At 45.1% G+C, this 21,504-nt stretch overlaps 1 protein-coding gene across 15 annotated transcripts in view; it reads right to left on the minus strand.

The window, feature by feature from the left end:
* Positions 1 to 21,504, minus strand: part of MCF2L2 (MCF.2 cell line derived transforming sequence-like 2) — a 264,853-nt gene that overhangs the window by 132,422 nt on the left and 110,927 nt on the right. For all 15 annotated transcript variants that reach the window (XR_013527026.1, XR_013527027.1, XR_013527032.1 and 12 more), the window contains exons 11-14: positions 12,084 to 12,275; positions 9,053 to 9,244; positions 7,380 to 7,557; positions 1,685 to 1,776 (exon numbers count right to left, since the gene is read on the minus strand). Coding sequence is in view for 6 of the 15 variants with exons in the window: in XM_078350245.1 (XP_078206371.1) it covers positions 1,685 to 1,776; positions 7,380 to 7,557; positions 9,053 to 9,244; positions 12,084 to 12,275 (654 nt within the window). In the remaining 9 variants the exon portion in view is untranslated. The remainder of the gene's footprint in view (positions 1 to 1,684; positions 1,777 to 7,379; positions 7,558 to 9,052; positions 9,245 to 12,083; positions 12,276 to 21,504) is intronic.

A 21,504-nucleotide genomic window follows, 5' to 3' on the forward strand; every position in this document is an offset into this window, starting at 1 on the left:
CTATTTTTTCCTTTTACAACAAATAAAACAATAGTGCTTGTTTATTATTCACAATTATTGAAATAAATCTCTCTAACTTGGATTCCTCTATATGAGAACTTCCATATACTTAAGTTCCTGTGGCATCTCCATAGTGTGCAGATAATCAATATGTTTTCTGAAGATGGGCAAAGTAGGTCATCAAGACAGGAAGTGAGTTCAAATCACACCATGAGTTAACAGCAAGAGCATATGAGTTCAGGGGCCAAATATGAGCTCTGATGGCTGTGACACAGTTCTCACCTTCAGAGATGGCATTTTCCCAGAAGTCCAGGGTGCAGAAATGGATAGGCTGATGTTCACTTTTGAAGAGGACCACAGTGGAACCCTTTTAATAGTACTTAATGGTGTCACAGCTTCCTGGGTGTTAAATCAGGTGAATCTATTTTTAAAAGTTGCTATTTACTTTTTTAGGTGGCTGATCAAGACAGTGTGAAATTTCATACAGTTTCCTAACTTGAGAAAACATGACGATGCGATTCCTCCAACCACGAGGGATTTGTGGACAGCAGTGGCTACGTCCTAATCTGCCCTGAATACAGGATGACTAAACAAATTGGCAGAAGGACACAGCTTTCTCTCTCTCTAAGAAAAGTCTGCTGAGAACTCTCATTCTCACACTGTTTCTACCTCCAAGAAGAAAAGCCTAAAACTTGCTTTCTTCTGGACTCTCTAAAGGTCAGTGGGGTTCCTTCCGATGGGGTTCTATATTCAGATACTTTGGGGATTGATGATGGATCATAAATGTGGCTGAAGCTCATGTGGGTCCATGGGCTCTGGTTTCAGAACTATTCAGCCAGTCAAATGTTTCATTTTCATTGAGGTAGGGGAAAGGAAACCCTCTTGAAGGTTGCTATGCAGCAGCACATACTCACAATTCACAATTAATTACACTCCAGCTTCTCTTCTAAACATATGTTACTTTAACATTTATAGAGTGCTTAGCAATTTAAAAATTTTCATTTCATGCTCAAAATATTCTCAGGAGGTAGCTGCTGTCATGACCATTTGCACAAGCTAGAAGCTGAGGCTTAAAGAGGTCATGTCACTTAAACCCAGATCTGCCTGATTCCAAAGCTTATGCTTTTTTAAAAAAAACTTCTATTTTGAAATAATGATATTAAGTCACATGAGGTTGCAAAGAAATGGAAGGTCTCATGTGCCCTTTCCCCAACCTCGTCCAATGTTGCATCTAAGAAATTGACATTGGCACAATCCAAAGAGCCTATTCAGAGTTCATCAGTTATTCACACACTTGTGTGTGTGCACGTGTGTGCAGCTCTATGCAATTTTGTCATGCTTTTTATACATGAACCATTCACTGTTCCACCAATTTTAAATATGAAGTCAGAAATTAATAATTTTTCCTTTACTACAACAGTATCTGCCAATAATTACATACACGACCGAACAGCTTTCATTTCTAGTTGCCATTAAGAAGGAAAAAAAGGGAGAAAAGAAACAAAACCTACAAAGACCAGTTTTTAAAAGTATTAGTCTGTGCTATGCGCCTTGATGGGCTCATCTTCTGGAGGTGACAATAGGCACACATTAAGGGAACACAACTTGTTGATTTATTGATAATTAAGACAGCAATCTTCTCTCTTGTCAGAAAGTTCTATAAGTAAAATAAAGATAATTTTACCTTGACTCCCAAGTTAGTCTCACGGTCTTGCTTTCCCCAGGAGTTCAACTCTGCCTCGGTATAAGGTTCCTCGGAAGTTCTCAGTGGAGGAGCTAGAGGGACGAAGAAAACCTGCCATTAATTTGGTTATTCGACTTATAAATTATAACTCACTTTGTCTGACTTGGACAATTGTCAAGTCAACGTGGTTAACTAAAACAAGCCCAGCTGAGCTGCTGAGTTGATTTCCTAGGTGGTGGATGAAACTGGAGGTGAAGGAGAGACACAGAAAAGAAACAGAATCCTTGACTGCAGGGACTTGACATTTCAGCAGAAGAGAAAAAAGTCTCACCCAGCACCACACGAAACACCAAACTACAACAAATCAGTAAATATAGTAATGTGGTAGCAAAGAGCAGTAGAGTTTCCATCATTCCCATTTTTAAGGCCCAGCTAAGAGGCTACTTTCAGCCAGGCTTGGTGGCTCACACCTGTAATCCCAGCTTCTTGGGAGGCTGAGGCAGGAGAATGGCTTGAACCTGGGAGGCGGAGGTTGCAGTGAGCCAAGATTACACCACTGTACTCCAGCCTGAGCGACAGAGCGAGACTCCATCTCAAACAAACAAAAAAAGGGCACATTCCTCATGAAGTCTTCCCTATGGATAGGGAATCCCAGCGTAGGAATCCCAACGTTATGGATTCTCCTATATACTGCTGCTTTGGCACACATCATGTGTACAGCATAATTTTGCACTTGATGTTGTTCTTGGTTTGAAGACTCAATTCTAGGTACCACATTGTATTGAAGATATTTTCCATTATAAAGGTAATAATTTGTGCTTATTACGGAAAATCTGAAAAACACTAAGATCTTAACACTGAAGCATAATCACTTGGTATATTTCCTTACAGTCTTCTTTTGAATGCTCTCCCTCTGTTTACACACATACATGTATACACGCAATCATACTATGATTATATTGTAAGGGGATGGCCATGCCTGCCCTAGCCAGAAGTTGTTGCAGCTAATCTGATGGTGTCATCATTGGATTCTACTACTGACGGACTCATGCTTACCAGTGGATGGGAGGACTATGAGTTAGAATTGGGTTGGCTGAGTCAGGAAGAGACTGGGCTGTCTTGCCCTCGTGCCTTTCTCTCAGTTACTCTATCTCCCTTCTCCCCTCCCCATGAGGGCCTAGACACCTGGGAAACATCTTTTCTCAAGTTCTGTGGCCATTTGGTAGTAAAAGCAGGACTTGAAGAGGAGAAGCCCTGGTTAGGCCTCGAGGTTTCTTAACCCACCTTACCAGCTTTGCCAAGCACTGAGGGTGACGGCCATAAGGCTAACAGATAAGCGGTACTCTGAGTTCCAATTTGTCACAGTCACCACCCTTGTATATGCTATTCCCTTGGGAAACTCACAGGATTTGAGGATTTCTAGGTCCCAAGGCCAAAATGCCATTTGTCGAATGCCATTGAGATATCACCCTGATTCTTAGCTATGGTAGACTTGATGGAGGTTGACCATCTGACCTCCAGAGGACCCTCCCAACCTTTGCATTCTGTGAGCCAACTGGAAGCAGCTTGGGCTTTCTGTGGGTTTTCATAGATGTTATGTTGAAAATTGTAGAAAAGCGTGGTGGCTCACACCTGTAATCCCAGCACTTTGGGAGGCCGAGGCAGGTGGATCCCCTGAGGTCAGGAGTTCAAGACCAACCTGGCCCTCGTGGTGAAACCCCGTCTCTACCAAAAATACAGAAATTAGCTGGGTATGGTCACGGGTGCCTGTAATTCCAGCTACTTGGGAGACTGAGGCAGCAGAATTGCTTGAACTAGGGAGGCGGAGATTGCAAGGAGCTGAGATTGAGCCACTGGACTCCTGCCTGGGCAAAAAGAGTAAAATTTCATCTAAAAAAAATAAAATAAAATTGTAGAAAAGTACACTGGCACCCCAGGTTACATATATGACCATTAATGCTGCTGTGTCATAACAGACAATCCTTTGGGCTCCTCCCTCTCTGTGGAATCTATTACGTGATTCCAGGCATAGTAACTAGATGTTAGAAATGGCATGCACTATTGCTGGTGACGCCATGACTGAGAAGTGCCTGCCCTTGACACTGTAAGTAGAGTGAAGGAGTGAAAGGCAGGGGTACAGATGCCACACGACCAGTGTTCAAACCTTGTTTTTCCATGCACGAGCCACACATGATCACAGCCAGCTCTGTGCCTTACCCTCTTCATCTGTAAAGTAGGGAAAAATGAGAAGTCCCACAGTAAAGGGCTGTTATGAGGCTTGAATGAGTTAATATGTAAAGAATGTGGATCATATACAATGCATAACACATTTTAGCTATTATTATAGCCACATGGCATTAAAAAGCTTTTTCACATTCCTTATGAAAGTCAGAAGTGTTAAAAGTTATAGCCAAGGCATCCAGCTAACAAGAGTTGGAGCTGACATTCCAGCTCTTAAGCCCCTCCACCCATCTTCTTTCTTTACACTGTGAAATACCATTGCTTATCTTGGCACAGACTCAGTTACTAAGGAATCAGATAAAAATGTTTGAAAATTCTTTTAGTGACTTGCTGGAGTCCACGCTCAGTAGATACTCGCCAGAAACAAAAGTGCAGGATTGTTCTGCTCAACAAGGTAGTTGTCTGACTTAGGTCACTGACAACCTGTTCAGACTTGACGAAGGCCTGTTTATTCCGGGAAGGAGTATTATCTATTATGAAATCTTGTATTTGAAAAGCTATAATTCCTGCTTTATTTACCTGAAACAAACATATGTGCCTTGAAAGAATGACTGAGGCCAAGTCACAGATGTGAGCATAGTTGAGCTTGAGGAAAGATGAAAGGTCAAGAGAACCAAGCTCTGTTTCCAACCATCTAAGAAGGATGCCTCTGTGTATGTTTGGTTATGTCTGTGGTATATGCATATGGGTTAGAGTGTATATGTGGATGTGTGTGTGTTTGCAGACAAAAGTTTAGGAAAGAAATATACTAAATGTTATCAAGGCTTCATTCTAAGGATTCTAGGATACATGATGGAAGACAAGGAACTGTAAACTATACTAAGTGGAGAACTAGCAAAACACCCCAGAATTTCCCAATAAGCAAAAAATGGAAGAATATATTGCTAACAGGCCAGGCATGGTGGCTCACAACTCTAATTCCAGCTCATAGGGAGGCAGAGGCGGGAGGACAGCTTGAGCCCAGTTCAAAACCTGCCTGGGCAATATAGCGAGACACCATTGTCCACAAAAAGGAAAAAATAAAGACAAAAACAATTTGTTACTAATAGACTCCCCAACAATAAATACTAACAGAAGCTCTTTATTCTGAAGAGAAATGACACAAAGTATTAATTCAATCTATCATAAGGAATGAAGAACCCCAGAAATGGTGAATAAGGGGGTATGTACACACACACACACACACACACACGTATTTCTCTTAATTTGATATATGACTATTTAAAGCAAAAATTATAATGCCATGGGGGGATTAACATATATAGATGTAAGATTCATAATAAGAATAGCACAGAGGATGGATGGGGAGCATACGGAAGTACAACGTGGTAAATTTCCTATATTCTGCATACAGTGGTATGAAACTAACTCAACAGATCATAACAAGTTAAGGACGCATATGATAATCCCTAGTCTGGGTGAAAAGCAATGCAAAGAGATATGATAACAAGCCAACAAAGGAATTAAAACAAAATATTAAAAAATATTTACTAACCCAAAAGGCAGAAAATGAGGAAAAGAGGAATAAAAAGCACATGAGACATACAGGATATCAAAACAGGAGCTCGAAATCCAACTATATCAATAATTATGTAGGATGTAAACATAAAAATCTCATCACTCCAATTTGTAATTGGGCAGAGGTAACAATGTATAAAAAGGTAAGGCCCAACTATATGCTGCCTACAACAAATATACTTTAAATGCAAAGACAGAAGAATGAGAAAAATATATTGTACAAACTCTAAGCGTGAGAAAACTGGAATGGCTGTGACAATATCAGACAAAATAGACTTTAAGAGTATTTCTAGAGATAAGGAGGAAAGGAGAGACATTTCATAATTACAAAAGGGCTAATATATATGATAGACATAAAAACCATGAATGTGTATTTGCTTAATGACAGAGCTTCACAATACACAACACGACAAATGACATGTACATTCTGCCCAAGGCCAGTTATTCCAAGAACGTCAAGTTGTTTTACCATTTGCAAACAAATCATTGTAATTTACCATATTAACAAATAGAGAAGAAAAACCATATCAGAATCTCCATACATGGACCAAATAAACATTTGAAAAAGTCAATAATCATTTACAATAAAAACTCTAAAAAAAAATAGAAATAGAAAGGAATTTCCTCAATCTGATAAAAGACATCTGCAAAAAGCCTATAGCTAACATCATACTTAAAGGTGAAATGTGAACTCTTTCCCTAATACTGGGAAAAGACAAGGATGTCCGCTCTCAGCAATTCTAGTTGACGTTGTAGCAGAGGGCCCAGTCATTATAATATGACCAAAAAAAGTATAAAGATCGAAACAGAAAAAGTAAAAGCATCCCTATTCACAGATGATAGGATTATATTTCTACATAGAAATCTATTCCTATTCTTAATTATATATGGCAAATTCCATTCATTATAGGGTTAAAAAATGTGAAATGCCTAAGGCCTTTGCACTCAAAACTACTGCATTGTTGAGGGAAATTAAAGATGACCTAAACAACAAGTTCTAACCTATTCATGAATTGGAAAACTCTGTATTTGTAAGATAATAGTTCTCTCCAAATTGGCTCATATAGTCAGTATAATCCCTATCATAATCCCCGCAGAAATTGAAAGGTGATTCTAAAATTCAAGGAAAAATGAAAAGGAATTAAAATAGCCAAAACGACGTTGAAAAAGAACAATGTTGGAACACTACATGACCTGGTCTTTAAGGCTAACTAATAAGCTACGGTAATCAAGACCCTGTGGGACGAGCGTTAAGAACTTACCTCTTTTTTAAAATCTTCTCAACCAATTTTACTATTCCACTGCTAATAAAGTGTGGGCCTTCTAAAGGTCCTAAATAAGGTCTGTTTTTTTGCTGTTATTACTATGCTGTTATTATTATGAAGCATTTTTATTTTATTTGCTTTTTGAGACAGAGTCTCACTCTATTGCCCAGGCTGGATGGAGTGCAGCAGTGCGATCTCGGCTCACTGCAAACTCTGCCTCAGGTACAAGCAATTCTTCTGCCTCAGCCTCCCAAGTAGCTGGGATTACAGGTGTCCGCCATCACGCCGGGCTAATTTTCGTATTTTTAGTAGAGACGAGATTTCACGATGTTGACCAGGTTGGTCTCAAACTCCTGACCTCAGGTGATCTGCCCACCTTAGCCTCCCAAAGTGCTGGGATTCAGGCGTGAGCCACCGAGCCCAGCCTATGATGCAAAAATGCAATAGTGAAAATACTATTCCTTCAGTAGATTGTGTGTTTCTCCCTGCATCCAGGCACGTGCTGTTATCTAAGTGTTCATGTCATCCATGTCTGCGCTATGTCCTATATGTCTGTTTTAATAGTGTCTGTTAAAACAGTGACCATTATCCATCATAGACAACCAGTCTCAGTCCTCATGGTGCTGATGAAACACAAAAGCCACAGAGCTGCTTTTCCTGAAATAACGTACCCGAGGTGGGGGGCTGGCTGGTTTTTGATGACAACCATTTTGGTGACGACTCAGGATGTGGGGCCACAGGTTGCACTGGACGAGTCTGTTTGGCTGCCAGTTTCATCAGACTCACTTGCCTCTTGTGAAATATTTCCTGCACATCGCCCAGCCTCTGCAGGACTTGCTGGGCTTTGGCCTGCAGTAATGAAAGCAAATCATGATGAAAGTGTCTCTCCGCATACAGCCTGAGGACACAAAGCATTTCCTTTCTCCCACCTTCCCTACTCCCCACATCCCTACCTCCCTCAGGTGACCCCCATCTAGGCATCATTATGTAAGATGTGTCCTGCCATGCTTCAGAATTGTACTTCTAAGGATCAGCCTCTCCTACTTGAGACCCTCGAGGGATATGCATCCTTTCACTATGGCGTCTCTAGTGCCTGGAACACCCTGGCACAGGAGTTCAAGACCAGCCTGGTCAACTCAGTGAAACCCCGTCTCTACTAAAAACACAAAATTAGCCAAGTGTGGTAGCAGGTGCCTGTAATCCCGGGTACTCGGGAGGCTGAGACAGCAGAATAGCTTGAACTTGGGAGGCGGAGGCTGCAGTGAGCTGAGATTGCACCACTGCACTCCAGCCTGGGCGACAGAGCAAGACTCTGTCTAGAAAATAAAAATAAACAACCAATTAGAATACAGTGCAGTTTGTATCATGTTAGATAGAGCAAAGGCTCTTGGCCCGAGTCCATGAATCAACTTCAGAGCATTCCCCAGAATGACATCAACAGTTAAGACAGGCTGGACCCTCCCTGTTCCAGCCTGCTCCTCCACGGCATCCTCTCTCCCCTGCCCTCTGCCCAGGAAGCTAACTACAACAAGCTCCTAAAGCAGACCTCAGGTGATCTGCAGACCAGGCCATGTGGCTCACAGAGGAAGGTGATCTATGGCCAACCCTGCTGGCTTCATGGAAGAATGCACTTCACAAACTCAAATCCGATCAATTTATTCCCCTGTGTAAATCCAAACTCTTCATGTGGCCCACAAAGCCCACCTTGCCTGCCTCTCTCTGACCTCACCCCAAACACATTTCCATTGCTCCCCAGCTTCCAGCAGCCTGGCCTTTTGGTCTGCACCGTGCCAGGCTCCCTCCAGCCTGGACGCTTTGCACAGGCTGTTCCTCCTGTCTGGAAAGGCTCTCGCATCTTCTCGTTCTTCAGGCTTTAGCTGAAGTGACTCTTCCTCAGAGCCTTCTCTGACCCCGGTCCAGGCCAGGTTCCTCTGTCACATGCCTGACCCTAATCCCTCTTTGACAGCACTTAAATCAGCTTCTAACACATTTTTGTGTGATTCTTTTGTTAATGTCAGCCTCTCCCACGAAACTGTAAGCTCAGTGAGGGCTGGAAGTGTGCCTGTTTCTGTTTACCGTGGTGGCCTAGCACGCAGCACAGTGTGCACTACATCAGGAATGCTCATAAGCATTAATAGAGAAATGACTGATTTAGGCAGACAAAGGGTCAGTGTGCCAGGATGTTGAGGCTGGGAGGCCAAGAGGCCATGGGAGGGCTTCAGAACCGGTTAGCCCTCTTGATACTGCCTGGTCAGGACACCCTGCGTGTACTTTATCAGGAAGAAGGTATGGTGCCTCCCTCCCCTTCTGTTTCCCAACCACAGAATCAACCCAGAAGCATTACCTTTGCATCGAGGGTGAGTAGCAACTCAAACTCGTCGTAAAACTCCTTGGGGCTGAGCAACGGGTCCTCCTTGGCTGTGCCCAGAAATGTCGCAATGTCGTTCAAGGCGATGTCAACCCCCTCTCGAGACTGACACTTGTCTATAGCTTGGGAGGCCAAGAGGTAGATCCCTGCCTCACACCATTGACTGACCTTTAGGAAAGAAACAGTGCCCTGTGTGCTTAGCCTGACCACAACTCAGAGCCACCATCATTCTCAGCATGTCTGAGCTTGTAAGAGGTCTACAAGGATTCTGAGACAATGGGAAATTGTCATGGGACAGCATAAAGTATAAGGGGTCTAACCACAGTAAATTATACTGTGAGGTGGACAAGCCCAAACCAATTTACACCTGTTCACTTATCAGGGAAGGCACTTGGTCAGCAAAATGAGTCATACAACATTCTTCTCTCTTCCACTGACAGTAGTTGCTACATCTCCAGGAGGAGACAGCTAAATATATATTTAATTTCAGACAAGGTCTCACTCTGTCACCCAGGCTGGAGTGCAGCAGTGTGATCACAGCTTACTGCAGCCTGGAGAGGTCCATCCCAGCCTCAGGTGATCCTCCCACCTTAGCCTCCCAAGTAGCTGGGGCTGCAGATGCCTGCAACCACACCAGGCTAATCTTTCTTTTCTTTCCTTCCTTTCTCTTTCTTTCCTTTTCTTTGCTTTCTTTCTTTTGACAAGTTTTGGCCATGTTGCCCAGGCTGGTCTCGAACTCTTGGGCTCAAGCAATCCTCCCACCTCGGACTCCCAAAGTGCTGGGATTACAGGTGTAAGGCACTGCACCGCCCAGCCTTGTAGCTAAATAACCCTTAGGGTGGTCTGACCACAGAGCAAGGTAATGAATGGCTTTTCAGGTTTACCTGCTGGGCCACTTGTCTTGCATCCTAATTGGTTACCAGAACACAAGGTTATAAATGAGACATTAGACTTGGCCCTAACATTTCCTGGGAGAAGCGAGTGTCCCTTTTAACAAAAACACAACCTTCCTCTCTGGATTCCCAGGTGATGCCTATTTGCATTTAGTGGTGTTTGTCTTTCCTAAGGAAGCAAGAACGCAAAGCTTTGTAACTCAGCACAGCAATATTCAAAGTTTCTGGACGCTGGGAGGATGTCAGATAGGCGATGAATCCTAATTATCCAATTTATAAAAAAGATTCATGTTCGTTGCTCTTTTGAACTCCACTGAGACACTTGAACAGAAAGACAGGGACCCTTATGCCACTTGAAGAGTGATGTGAAAAGAAGCTCCCAGCATAAGCACATCTGCGTTTCATGTGACCCGAAAAGCAATATAACTATCCTGAGAAAAAACATCGAAACGGACCACTTCAAAGCAGTTATCTAAGGGGGAAAGAGGATTATATTTAAAATAAAATAAATATATCACTTACATTTAGTTAAATATTTATGATAGGCAATTTAAGGTAAATATAATAGACAACTTAAATGTTTATCTAATTTTTTCCTAGATTATTTACAGTGAATATGTACTACGTTTAGAATAATAAAAATAAAGAGATTTCAGAATTAATAGCTACCATTATGTAGGGATGTGGGATAGTGGGATATGTATGTATGTGCCCATGAGTAACCTTTTTCTTCCTGTATTTTTGGATTTCCACAATAACATGAACTCATGCTTTGATATATGCTGTGAAAACTTTACATATCATGTTTAGATCTGCAAAAGCAATAGGCCAGGGGCTTCTGTAGAGTTACTATAGCTACTTGCTTTCTCTCTCTCTCTCTCTCTCTCTCTCTCACACACACACACACACACACACACACACACACACACCCCAGGCTTATTATCTCTGGAGCAGAAATGCAGTTGGGAAAACAGCAGCTGATTCCGCAGTGAGCTCAGCACACACAGCTGGCTGCGCACCAGCCCCTTCAGAGCCACTTGCTTCTGGAACAACTGGATTTCATTGATACTAAAATCCCCTTTGCCATGGGATGAGGTAAGCAGCCCAGGTGGGTGTCCCCTGCCATGTGAGAGGAGCAGCTGTGGGGATGGAGCATACTGACTCACTGCCATCAGCCACATGCTGGCTGGGAACAGCTGATGGGGAAGGCTCCAGAAACAGTGCTCCTGCTGACTGGGAACACACCCTAGAAGTCACCTCCAAACGGCACCAGTGTCTGCACACCCCTGCCCCTGCTAGGCCCCTTACATTCGGCCTTGCCGTCTATCCTGTCAAGCCTGGGTGTGGCATCTGGCAGGCCTGCCTTCAATTCTGCCTTCCCCTGTCTGCACCATGTGTGGTCTTGGGCAGTCACACATGGTTTCCTGGTGTCATCCCTGCACCACCTGCACCAGAATCACTTGGGCACTTTACTAAAATACTAGTTCCTGGACAATATTCCAGACCTACTGATGCTGAGTCTCCAGGGCGGTGCATGAGGGAATCTGCCACATAACACCTTGCTAGGTGATTCTCGAGTGCTAAACTTCCGACCCAGCAGAGCATCAACTTCTGCCTCTGCACAATGAGGCCATTAACACCTTCCTCAGGGGGTGTCTTGAGGATTATAAATAGATGACATAATTAGGTTCCTGACAGGAAGAGAGTAGGTGCTCAATAAGTGGTAGGGGGTATAAAATGGTCATTATGACTTAAGCTTCTCCAAAGAGAGTCAAACCCTTGCCTTTCCATGAGGAAGCACTCTGCAAGTATAGTGCTTGGTTCTCCGTACACCTGAAAGGAAATCAAGAAGCGTTCCCATGGAGCCAGGCCAAAACGCACTAAGCCTGGCTCCACACAGACAGACACGGGCTTTAGTTCATGCTAATGGGATGTGGTGGGACGGCCAGAGCACTTTTTACCTTCAAGGCCTCTACGACCTAGGATCTGCACAGGTTTTCATGCCCCTTGAACTTGAACTGTCACCGTCATGTAAGGAAGGGAGGACAAGTATGACAGCAGCTTCTTCACAGAAAATCCTGCAGACGTCATGTTCTTGGCTGTGCTCTGCTCACCTTGTCCAGCTGTCTGTGCAACTCCAGGGACTTTCCGAAAACATCCTGTTTTTTCTTGTTTTCATTGATGAAATCGTCACAGAGGTGCCTGAGCTCCACGCACTGGGACCTGATGGCGTCTGCTGCATCATGGTGGCTTTGGATGAGCTGGTCCCCAACCAGTGCCAGCAGCTGGGCCCTTTCCAGGGGCTCCTGCAAAGTGAACATCCACAGCCAGGCATCAGAAGTCAGGGCATCGTGAGGCTGACAGCTCCCTGGTACCCTACGCTCCAAGCCTGGAGGGAGGCGGGGGAGATGCTGACCCAGGATGAAGGCTGGGGAACCTCAGAAAGCTCTGAATGGTTCCGGACCCAGGAAGCTGAGCCTGGCCCGGAGTTGTCCACACTCTCAACAACAGCAGTCATTCATTCAAATACCTGCTGAGTTCTGGGCCAGACACTGAGGATGCAGTGTTAACAAGTCAAACACTGTCAGGTTAATGGAGAATTCAGATATTAACTGAATCACACAAATTATTAAATTATTACAATTGCAATAAACTAGGGCAGAGAAGCATGGACTGCACATCATAAGATATTCTGAATAGCCCCATTAACTACAGGAACAAGAAGGGGGACTCACACTTGCCTTTGAGGAGAGTTGGGGTGAGCTAAGGTGGAGACACTGGTGAAAACTGGGTTTGGACAACTCGAAGATGGTCATGACACTTAAGAAATATGCTTATCTAGGCCGGGTGCGGTGGCTCACGCCTGTAATCCCAGCACTTTGGGAGATCAAGGTGGGTGGGTTGGTCAGGAGTTTGAGACCAGCCTGACCAACAGGGTGAAACCCTGTCTCTACTAAAAATACAATAATTAACCAGGTGTGGTGGTGGGTGCCTGTAATCCCAGCTACTCAGGAGGCTGAGGCAGGAGAATCACTTGAACATGGGAGGCGGTGATTGTAGTGATCCGAGATCACGCCACTGCACTCTAGCCTGGGTAACAGAGCAAGACTCTGTCAAAAGAAAAAACAAAATAACAAAAGAATGAAAGGAGGGAGGGAGGCAGGGAGGGAGGGAAGGAGGGAGGGAGGCAGGGAGGGAGGGAGGAAGGAAGGAAAAGAAATACACTTGTTTAAACCCCTTCCCAAGGCCTGAAAGGACCATGCCTACACTGACCCCGTCTTCACTGACCCCATCCGTGCTGATCCCGTCTGCACTGACCCCGTCTACACTGACCCCGTCTGCACTGACCCCGTCTGGACTGATCCCGTCTACACTGACTCCGTCTACATTGACTCTGTCCACACTGACCCTGTCTGCACTGATCCCGTCTCCACTGATCCTATCTCCACTGACCCTGTCTCCACTGACCCTGTCTGCACTGACCCTACCGTCTACACTGACCCCATCTGCACTGACCCCGTCTATACTGACCCCGTCTGCACTGATCCCATCTACAGTGACCCTGTCTACACTGATCCCTTCTACACTGACCCCATCTGCACTGACCCTGTCTGCACTGATCCCATCTATACTGATCCCGTCTACACTGACGCGTCTGCACTGACCCCCTCTGCACTGATCCTGTCTACACTGATCCCGTCTGCACTGATCCCATCTGCACTGATCCTGTCTACACTGATCCCATCTACCCTGATCCCGTCTGCTCATCACACTTCCTCTTTCTGCATGACACTTCGCTCTAACCATGTGCCAAGTTTCCTGTTTTTTAAGCATTCCTTCATTCATCTGTCTCATATTACTGAGAACCTACTATGTGCCAAACACTGTCATAGATGCTGGGGGTTCACTGGTAAAGAAAGTAGGCAAAAATCCCGGCTTCATGAAATGAAGCTTACATTTTAATGGAAGATGGAGGCAATAAACAATTCCATGTGCAGATTATACAATATCTTCAACAGCGATGAGTATATGGAGAAAGATTAGACAGGGGAGGACAGGGAGTGCTGGAGCTAGGGTTTTAAATTGGATTGTTAGAGAAGGTGTCCCTGAGAAGGAGCTACTCAAGCCGTGCAGAAAAGACTTCTCATAGAAAGCCTGAGAGTAGGCCAGGTGCAGGGGCCGGCCTGTAATCCCGCCACTTTGGGAGGCTGAGGCGGGTGGATTGCCTGAGCTCAGGAGTTCGAGACCAGTCTGGGCAACATAGTGAAACCCCATCTCTACTAAAACATAAAAAATGAGCCAGGCGTGGCAGCATGTGCCTGTAGTACCAGCTACTCTGGAAGCTGAGGCAGGAAAATTGCTTGAACCTGGGAGGTGGAGGTTGCAGCGAGCTGAGACTGTGTCACTCCAGCCTGGGTGACAGAGCAAGATGCTATCTCCGAAAAAAAAAAGGAAAAACAAAAAAAGAGAAAACCGGAGACTACCAGCCTTAGAAAGAGCTGACTGCAAGACTGGCCCTTTGTTCACAACTAGGAACTTAAATTTTGGGACGGTTCCCTCCATTTCCTGATATGAATAGTTCACGGTTCTTGAACTGTTTGTGCAAACAGTATGGCTTATGGTGATTACCTGCTTTCCTTCCGGGAGTCTGCAAACTTGGTACTTGCCAGACAGAAGTTGCCCACATGACCAGCCACCAGTAAAAGCTCTGGGCATTGATTCTGTCATGAGCTTCCCTGGCAGACAACATTTCACACATGTTGTCACAACCTACAGATGGGGGGCAGGAATAATGTCCTGTATGACTCCCACAGGAGAGGATTCTAAGAAGCTTGTGCCTGGTTTCCTCCAGACGTCGCCTCGCATGCCTTTCCCCTTTGCTGATTTTGCTCAGTACTTTTTCATCATCATAGCTCATAACTCTAATACAGTTACATGCAGAGTCCTTTCAGTGAATCTTCAAATTTGCACATGGTCCTGGGAGCACTCTGGACACAAGCCGAGACCTGAAGTCAGGGACAAGCCGCAGGGTACTTGGCTGGGAGGTGAGGGAGCGTCTGACAAGTTTGGATAGCAGGAAGGAGGCCAGTGTGGCTGCAGCCCAGGGAGCAAGCAGGAAGTGAGTAGCAGCAACCAGAGGAAAGAGGGGGTTCCGTGGGGGAGGGCCTTGCTGCCCTTGTGAGCACTGTGGCTTTATTCTCATTGTGAGAGGAAAGGCCCTGGGTTTAGAGGGAGGATCTCACTCATGTTTTTGAAAGGACTGCTTCATGTACAGTATCCAGAGTAAGAGGAAACGTAAGAGACCTGGAGACCCGGCTGCTGCAGGAATCCAGCTGAGAGATACGGCTTGTGCCTGACTCGGGGCCCTTCTCTGGACTGCTCTTCTCTGGATTGCTCTTCCCTGGTTCCTGCAGAGCTGAGCTCCTGGGTCACCTCCTCACAGGGCTTCCCGGGCTACTGGATCTTAAGTCATGATCTACAACCCAACACCCACTCACCTAGCCCCTCTCCCTCACTTTAACTCTTTAACACACTTATCTCTGTCTAAACACTACTTACTTTAGTGTAGAATTCCTCCCTCCTCCACTCACTCCCACCAACATGTAAGTTCCACAGGAGCATTTAGTAGGCATCCAATAAATATTTATCAACAAAATGAATGAATGAGCCAACGAGCTAGATGAGGCAGGGATCTGCTTGGCTGGAACTACCCGATGCGATCTTGACTTTGGCATCAACACAGACGACTGCCACATTCCAAAAGGTCTCCAGGAGCAGAGAGCCCGTGGGCCCTCTTGCCAGCCACATTAGGCACCCAGCGCATCACATCCACTCTGCTTTAGCTGTTTGCGGTAATGTAAGGAGTCATGGCAACCTGCCCCTCTCGTCACTTGTACTGTTTATGGTTTCCACGATTTCCAAACCCCTCTCCTACCCTCCCATGCATTCACAAAGCACTCCAGGGCCCATCGCCTCTTAATGCCTTTCAGATTCTGACCCCATCTGCCACCTCCTTGCCGCTGTTGGCTCCAGCCTCATGCCTTCTCATGGGGACAGTTGGCCTCGCTGCCTTTCTCAGGTTCTCCTTCAAATCAGCCTCCAGGCAGCTGACAAAGCAGCAATCCCAACACATTAAGTTACCTCACTCCCAAACTTCACGCCCTTTCCTGGGCCCCCAAGGTCTTCAGGAACAAGCTTAAACTTTTGAGCAATGCAAACAGGGCCTTTCTTTATCTAGCTCATACCTGCGTGTGCCTCTTAACAAGTCCTCCCCCACTTCCTCAACTCCATTCTCTGCTGCCACCATACCAATGACCCATGTGTTGCTCCCCCAAATACTCAGGCAGCTTCAGGCCTCCACGCCTTCTCCATCTGCTGCCTGCCTAGAAAGCCCATCCTTCCCTACTCCCCCTCAGCCATCCTCTACCACACCCACCCTCCTCTGGGGCCAACTCCATCTGTGTCACATTTCAGGCTTCACCTTCTCCAGAAAACTTTCCCTGTGTTTCTCTTGATCAGAGCGCCTACTTCATTATGTTGTGACCATTTATCTGCTGCCTGCACGATGCCAGACCTTCATGGTCCAGAACCAGCTCATATTCAACTGAAAACAGGGCATGGTGCACCTTAGGTACTTACAAATAAATGCTGCACAAGACAGAGGGGAGTACTGGCATAGAATCAAGTGACACAAATCAAGCAGTGGCTAGTCAAAGGACTGAGGCAAAAATACACAGAGCACTTGTTCTAAACAGCAGAGGCCCAGGCACACTGGTTACCTCCCCTACAAGAAGATTGGAATACTCATTCCCTGGGCAGTAATTTTTATTTATTTTTATTTTTGAGACAGAGTTTCGCTATCGTTGTCCAGGCTGGAATGCAATGGCGCAATCTCAGCTCACTGCAACCTCTGCCTCCTGGGTTCAAATGATTCTCCTGCCTCAGCCTCCCGTAGCTGGGATTACAGGCATGTGTCACCACACCTGGCTAATTTTTCATATTTTTAGCAGAGACAGGGTTTCTCCATGTTGGTCAGGCTGGTCTTGAACTTCCAATCTCAGGTAATCCACTAGCCTCGGCCTCCCAAACCACTGGGATTACAGGTGTAAGCCATCACGCCCGGCCAGTGATTTTTTTATTCTTTGGTTCACTGCTGTGTCCTCAGAACTTAAACAGTACCTAGCATGGTAGGAAATGAATAAATGTAGAATGAATGACAGACCTTTCCCAGCACTGCTCAGCTACTGCAGACTGAACCTAGGACACGTTGCATAGCACAGAATGTATCCCTCTACCTGTGTAATACTGATAATGACAGCCAACATTCCCTGAGAGCTTACTACACACTAGGCGCTGTTCTGAATGCTTTACAACTGCTTATTACCTTAGCTCTTCACAACAAATGCTTTGATACAGGTACTGTTTTACCAATGGGAAGTGGAGGCACCATGGTCCAAGGTGACCCAGCTATGAAAGAGAAGAGCCAGGCTTCAAACCCAGGCAGTCTGGCTCCAGGATCTGGCTCAGACACGCACAGAGAAAAATGGCTGTCCTTGTTCTGCTGCAGCTCAGAGACCTCATTTGGTTGCTTGAACTTGTCTGACTTTAGTCAAATATAGAAACATGAAACTTGGCAAGAAAGTCTCTGTTGACTTTTTTTTTTTTTTTAAGTCCAGTTGCCTAATTTATTAAGAACAGTGCAGAGTTTTCTGGGTCCAGGGAAATTCACCACAGGATACTTCCAAATTGCCCTGTGGTGATCAGAGCCTGGCCTTCCCTTGGCCTGCAGTATCTCACCCTTCAGAGCTGTCCAGAAGACATTCGAGGTGTTAGAGGAAGGTGTGAGTAACAGGTCCAAATAGGTCTAGGGAAAAACATCCATAAAGGCAACTGAGCAGCAGACCGGATTCAGCTGCATGGCTGGAAGGTCACTATCACAGAAATGAAAGGACAACAACAGTAGTTTCTGGCCACTGACTACTGACCACCGACCACTGACCACCGACCACACTGCAGGCCAGCCACATTAAGTTCCTACCACGCGTCTAACTCATTTAATCTCCACAGGGTCTCTGTGAGGTAGGAATTATTATCTCTGCTTTACAGATGAGGGGACCATATTCAGAAAGGCTAGGAAACACGACTAGGGTCATACAGCTGGTAGTTGTTAGAGCCAAGATTCGAATCCATCTCTATCTGGCTCCAAAACCTGTGTTCTTGTCACCTTCCAACCCACTGGCCTCTCCGCATGTGCTGTGAAATCCTTTCGGTGCCTGCAAAGAAATGTACAGTGAAACCTCCAAATGGAAGCTTATTTTTTTTAGTTTATATAACTCCCACTCAAGATAAATAGCAACAAACTCTCCAAAGTAAAAAAAAAAAAAAAAAAAAGAGTGAGGGAAAAATGGCTAAAATCTGGTACTCTGATCACAAGCCCATCTGGGATCTTTTAGATGCTGAAAATTCCAGAAGGCTGGATAGTCAAGCTGCAGCTTAGAAGCCGCAATTCAGAAATCTTTATCAAAGTAGCCGTTTACCTGCCCCTGAGGACGCTACTGGAATAACAGATGAGGGACGAGAGTGCCTGCTCAGAGAGAAAACACCGAGAAAGCGAGTGATGCTTCCCTACCAGGAACTCCGGAACAAACCCACAGATGGTCCATAGGGGTGGCGTGTGTGGGGAGGTGGCCCAGACAAAACAAGAAAGTGTTGAAACTGAATGATGGATACATGGAGTTCACTGTGCCCATCTATCTGCTTGTGTGTGTGTTTGAAAATTTCACACACATACACAAAGCCATGACCCTCCAACTAGATGGCATCCTCAGATGTTGGTGGCCTGGGTTCCATGCTTTCTTAGACACAGCACCCTCGTGGGGAGAGGTCAAGGCTGAAACCAGGTGGTTCCTTCATCCCGCCCTGGTCTGTTCCCTGCTGATCCATCAGCAAAGGTCTCAGCATGGCCCCACAGTCAAAACAGTGCAGCAAATTCTGCTTTTATGGAAGACCTTCAGTAAGTGGTTGAAACCACTGTTCTTCAGAATCAGGAAGGAAAATTCAAAAGACTGCTAAACTCTCAAACTAGAACAAGACAAAAAACAGGCTGAAACAGCATGCCACTGGAGCCCACTTAGTGAGTTGACTCTGAGGTTACTTGTGAGGATGATGTCACTCTGTGGAATACAGAAACTGGCACCATCCCCAGAGTCAGCCTGCAGCCAGGCTGGGAGGGAGCTGGCTTCTCAGTGCTGAGTAAAGGACAAACCCCAAGCAGACATTTCAGACTGTGGCCAGACACAGCCTTGTTCCTTTAACACTTTAAAGGACAAATGGAAAGACTAGCCAGGCCACCCGTCTGAGAAGTCTGAGAGAAGAGATATTAAAAACAATCTTGGTTATGACGAGAGAGCTTTGATTCACCCAAAGGCGGAAAAACAGGTGTGCCGCATCCTTCAGGAAGCAAGTTTAGAAATCAGGTCTGCAAGTCACAGGAAGTGACTGGTCTGCAAATCCTACAGGCTCTACAAGGCTGGCAAGTCAAGGTCATCCACGGGGGCTGGCCCGGCTGCTTTGAGAATGTTGCCCATGACAGGTGGGTCACAGCCTCACAGAGCATTCCTGTGTCCCATAACCATAGCTTTCATCCCTAGCTCTGGTCATCCACTTTTGAAGTATATACCAAGGACTACAACTTCAAGGAGGTGGGCGGAAGACAGAATGGGATGTAGTCACACAGATCCATCACCACTATTCAAAACACAGCCCGGAGCACCTTCCAAGGGCTTTCTGTTCCACTGAGAATAAAATTCAAATTCCCACAAAAGATCTCAGGGTGCAACAGGACCACCTGGTCTCTGCTCATCTCTATTCCCTCATTTCCTCCTGGTCCACCTGCTCTAGCAAAGTTCCTTGAACTCACCAAGCTCATTCTTGCTTTAAGACCTCTGCACCCACCTTGATGCTATTCCCCAGGTCTTTGCACGATTACACAGATCTCAGATCAAAGGTCGCCTTCTCAGGCCTTTCTGGATCACTCTAGCTAAAGCAGCACCCCCAGTCACTTTCTATTATAGCTTGTTTTCTTTTTTATATCACTTGCTACTATCTGATGTTATTATTCATTTGACTGCTTTTTAATGAATTGTCTCTTTCCAGTAGAATGTAAGCTCCATGAGGGCAGAGTCTGGACTGTCGGATTCACTACTGCATCCACACAATGTAATATATATATATATACACACACACACACGTGTATATATATATTAGTATCCACACAACCTAGGATAATACACACACACACACATGCACACACACATATCCTTCATATATATATGCTTTCATATATATATGAAGGCATTTTTATTGAGGCACTTTTTCTTAATAAATGAATAAACAAAAATATATAGTATTTATTATTCAGTAAAAAATTCTTTAGAAAAAACTAAAATTATAAGATTGGGGCTGTCCTGGAGAATCTAAGACATATGGTCATCATGTATATGAAGTTCAACTTTTCCATCGTTTGGTAAATGTTCCTGATGACTCGTATTGAGCACTAGTTTATCTGTCAAATGATCACTGGTAAGAGAGTGCTCACTAGGGAGGGATGGGATTCTTGAGTGGGGATCTGGACATGCAGGTGGGTTCGTGTGTTCATGCATGTGCACAAGCACCCCCAGCTCAGAATCCACAACCCACAGCTCTTAGTCAGTGTGGCCTTGGTATACTTTAGGGGTATGTGTCTCCAACTGTAATATACAAGTCAGTCTCCTGGGGATCTCCTTAAAATGCAGATTCCAATTCCAGGGTGGGGTCTGAGATTTTATATTTCTAATTAGCACTCACTCAGGTGACATCTGTGCTGCTGGCCAGAGGCCCACACTTTGAGAAGCAAATCTCTAGGACTGCAAAATTGCCATCTGAGAAACATGCCTTGACATCAGCTAAGGAAGGAAGTGCTAATCATAGGGGACTTGGTCCCCAAGTCACAAAAATATACAGAATCTAATTTTAAACAAGCAGAAAGGCACTTTCTGGAAAGAGATGACTCAGTTTTCTTTTCTTTTTTTTTTTTCAATTTTTGTTTTTTGAGACAAAGTCTTGCTCTGTCACCCAGCTGGAGTGCAGTGGCATGATCTCGGCTCACTGCAACCTCCGCCGCCCAGGTTCAAGTGATTCTCCTGCCTCAGCCTTTTGAGTAGCTGGGACTACAGGTGTGTGCCACCACACCTAGCTAATTTTTTTGTATTTAGTAGGGATGGGGTTTCACCATGTTGGCCAGGATGGTCTCGATCTCCTGACCTCATGATCCTCCCGTCTTGGCCTCCCAAAGTGCTGGGATTACAGAAGTGAACCACCATACCCAGCCAGTTTTCTTCATTTGTAATACACCAAATTTGTAAATACTTAAAATGGAATCATTTCTAAATGCTGACATGTGTGCAGATCTGGGGCACTGCTTAATTCCAGTGTGGGAATTGTAAAGTATATATTCTTTTACAAGTTCCATATTTACAACACTTGGGACATGAGAAA

Source organism: Callithrix jacchus, chromosome 15, assembly GCF_049354715.1.
Source record: "Callithrix jacchus isolate 240 chromosome 15, calJac240_pri, whole genome shotgun sequence".
Taxonomy (NCBI): Eukaryota; Metazoa; Chordata; class Mammalia; order Primates; family Cebidae; genus Callithrix; species Callithrix jacchus.